Source organism: Echinops telfairi, unplaced genomic scaffold, assembly GCF_000313985.2.
Source record: "Echinops telfairi isolate 266 unplaced genomic scaffold, ASM31398v2 ScPeMD7_2;HRSCAF=8, whole genome shotgun sequence".
Taxonomy (NCBI): Eukaryota; Metazoa; Chordata; class Mammalia; order Afrosoricida; family Tenrecidae; genus Echinops; species Echinops telfairi.
In genome coordinates, this window is record NW_022103898.1 from 652523 (window position 1) to 654137 (window position 1615).

The following is a 1615-nucleotide window of genomic DNA, read 5'->3' on the forward strand; positions in this document are numbered from 1 at the left end:
CGTTTTCAGGACCCCAGACCTCCCCCTTCCTTGCCGTGGGCACCAGGGACTGCACCCTCCCTGCCTTCCTCCCCGGGGTCCTCAGACTGGCTGGCCCCCACCCCAGCTCCCACGGGCCCTGGCCCGTCCCCTCCCCTTAGCTCCGGCAGCTCCTGCCCTCCCCGCCCGCGCCCAGGGGAGCTGCCCGCTGTGGCCAGTCGCTAACCACCGCACACCCTCTTCCGCAGGGACCAGAGCCCTGGGAGGGCGGCGGGGCGAGGGGCCAGTGGCCCGGGAGGCCTCGGAGATGGAGCCGTGGGACAGGAAGCGGGTCTCCTCGGCCTGGTCCCACGAAGACAGGACGGAAGGACACAGTCTGTATTCCCCTGCGCGCGCGCCGTCCACTCGCCTGGACCAAGGGTGTCGGTTCCTAGGGGACACAGTCTCAGTGACAAATGAGAATGGGGGACGGACAGCATCTTTGAAAGTTCGCAGGGCGTCCACGTTCTGTGGGGACAGGGAAAAACCTCGCGGGGCCCAGCTGTGGGGAGGGGTGACCTGCCCGTTCCTCGTTCCTCTAACCCGGGCTCCTTCAAGGGAGCACTTGGTGGGAGTTTAGAGGGGTTTGCGTGAAAGTGCTCTGCTGGAAGTAGGTCGAGCACCCACCCCTTCCCCTTTATTTTAGGAACATTCTTGTGGTCACTTCTTTTTAAAAAAAAATTATTTATGTATTTTTTTTGGTGGCCGCTTCTTTGCCTTGTGACTACCACGTGTGTTGGTAAATAAATACCTGGGTCCTGGGCTAACTGCGCGTTTAGCTGGGAGGAGCATTCCGGTTGCTCTCCGTCCTCACCAACAGGTGGTAGTAGTGTCAGTCCTCAGGTGCCAGGCAGGATGCCTGGGTCTCACTGTGGCTTGAAAGGGCGTTTCCCAGACTAAAACTAAGAATGCCAGCCAGCCCTCCCTCCAGGTCTTCTGACTCGAGTTCTTCTTCTGCCAAGTGTTGTTTATGAACCTGGAGCCATTATCAAATACGGTTGTGGGTCTTACTGATTTGTGCATTATCTTTCATCTTTGTGTTCTGGACAGAGTCAGTCAGATAAATGTATTATAAATATCTTGTGCTGTTTTTCAAAACCCTCTAACAATTCCTTTTGACAATCAGAATTCAATCTAATGGAGACTCGTTTATGAATTGTCTACATTAGTGCTTGTGTCTTAAGAAATCTTTGTCTACTTCCATGTTCAGAAGATATTACCCTATGTTTTCTTTTAGAAACTTGATGGTTGCATTTTTCTTAGTTCAGTTCTCAAACTATTGGAGTTGACTTATGGAATGAGTTAGGGATTTGTGGGTCAATTTTAAACACCCTCCCCACCCCTGTGCCAGTATTGCACTGGTACTTTGGTTGAAACTCAGGCATGGATGTATTTGGGGCTCTCCACCCATTCAGGTCTATGAATCCATTTATGCACCCTATTCCAACAGCACACTGTTTCATAAGACCTATTATCTGGTGGCGTACATTCTCTGACTTTGTCCTGCTTCAAGATAGTTTAGGTTTTCTTAGCATTCGGCACTGCCATAGAGATTCTAAACACAAATTGTCACACAAATCTACTGAAAACTATATTG

The 1615-nt window shown here is 51.6% G+C and overlaps 1 protein-coding gene across 1 annotated transcript in view; it reads left to right on the forward strand.

Annotated features, from left to right (window-relative positions):
* The first annotated feature begins 273 nt into the window (after nucleotides 1-273).
* Nucleotides 274-1615, forward strand: part of TTLL8 (tubulin tyrosine ligase like 8) — an 89696-nt gene continuing 88354 nt past the window's right edge. The window contains exon 1 of the mRNA XM_045290671.1: nucleotides 274-353. Within this exon, the coding sequence (XP_045146606.1) occupies nucleotides 287-353 (67 nt within the window). The 5' untranslated portion in view covers nucleotides 274-286. The remainder of the gene's footprint in view (nucleotides 354-1615) is intronic.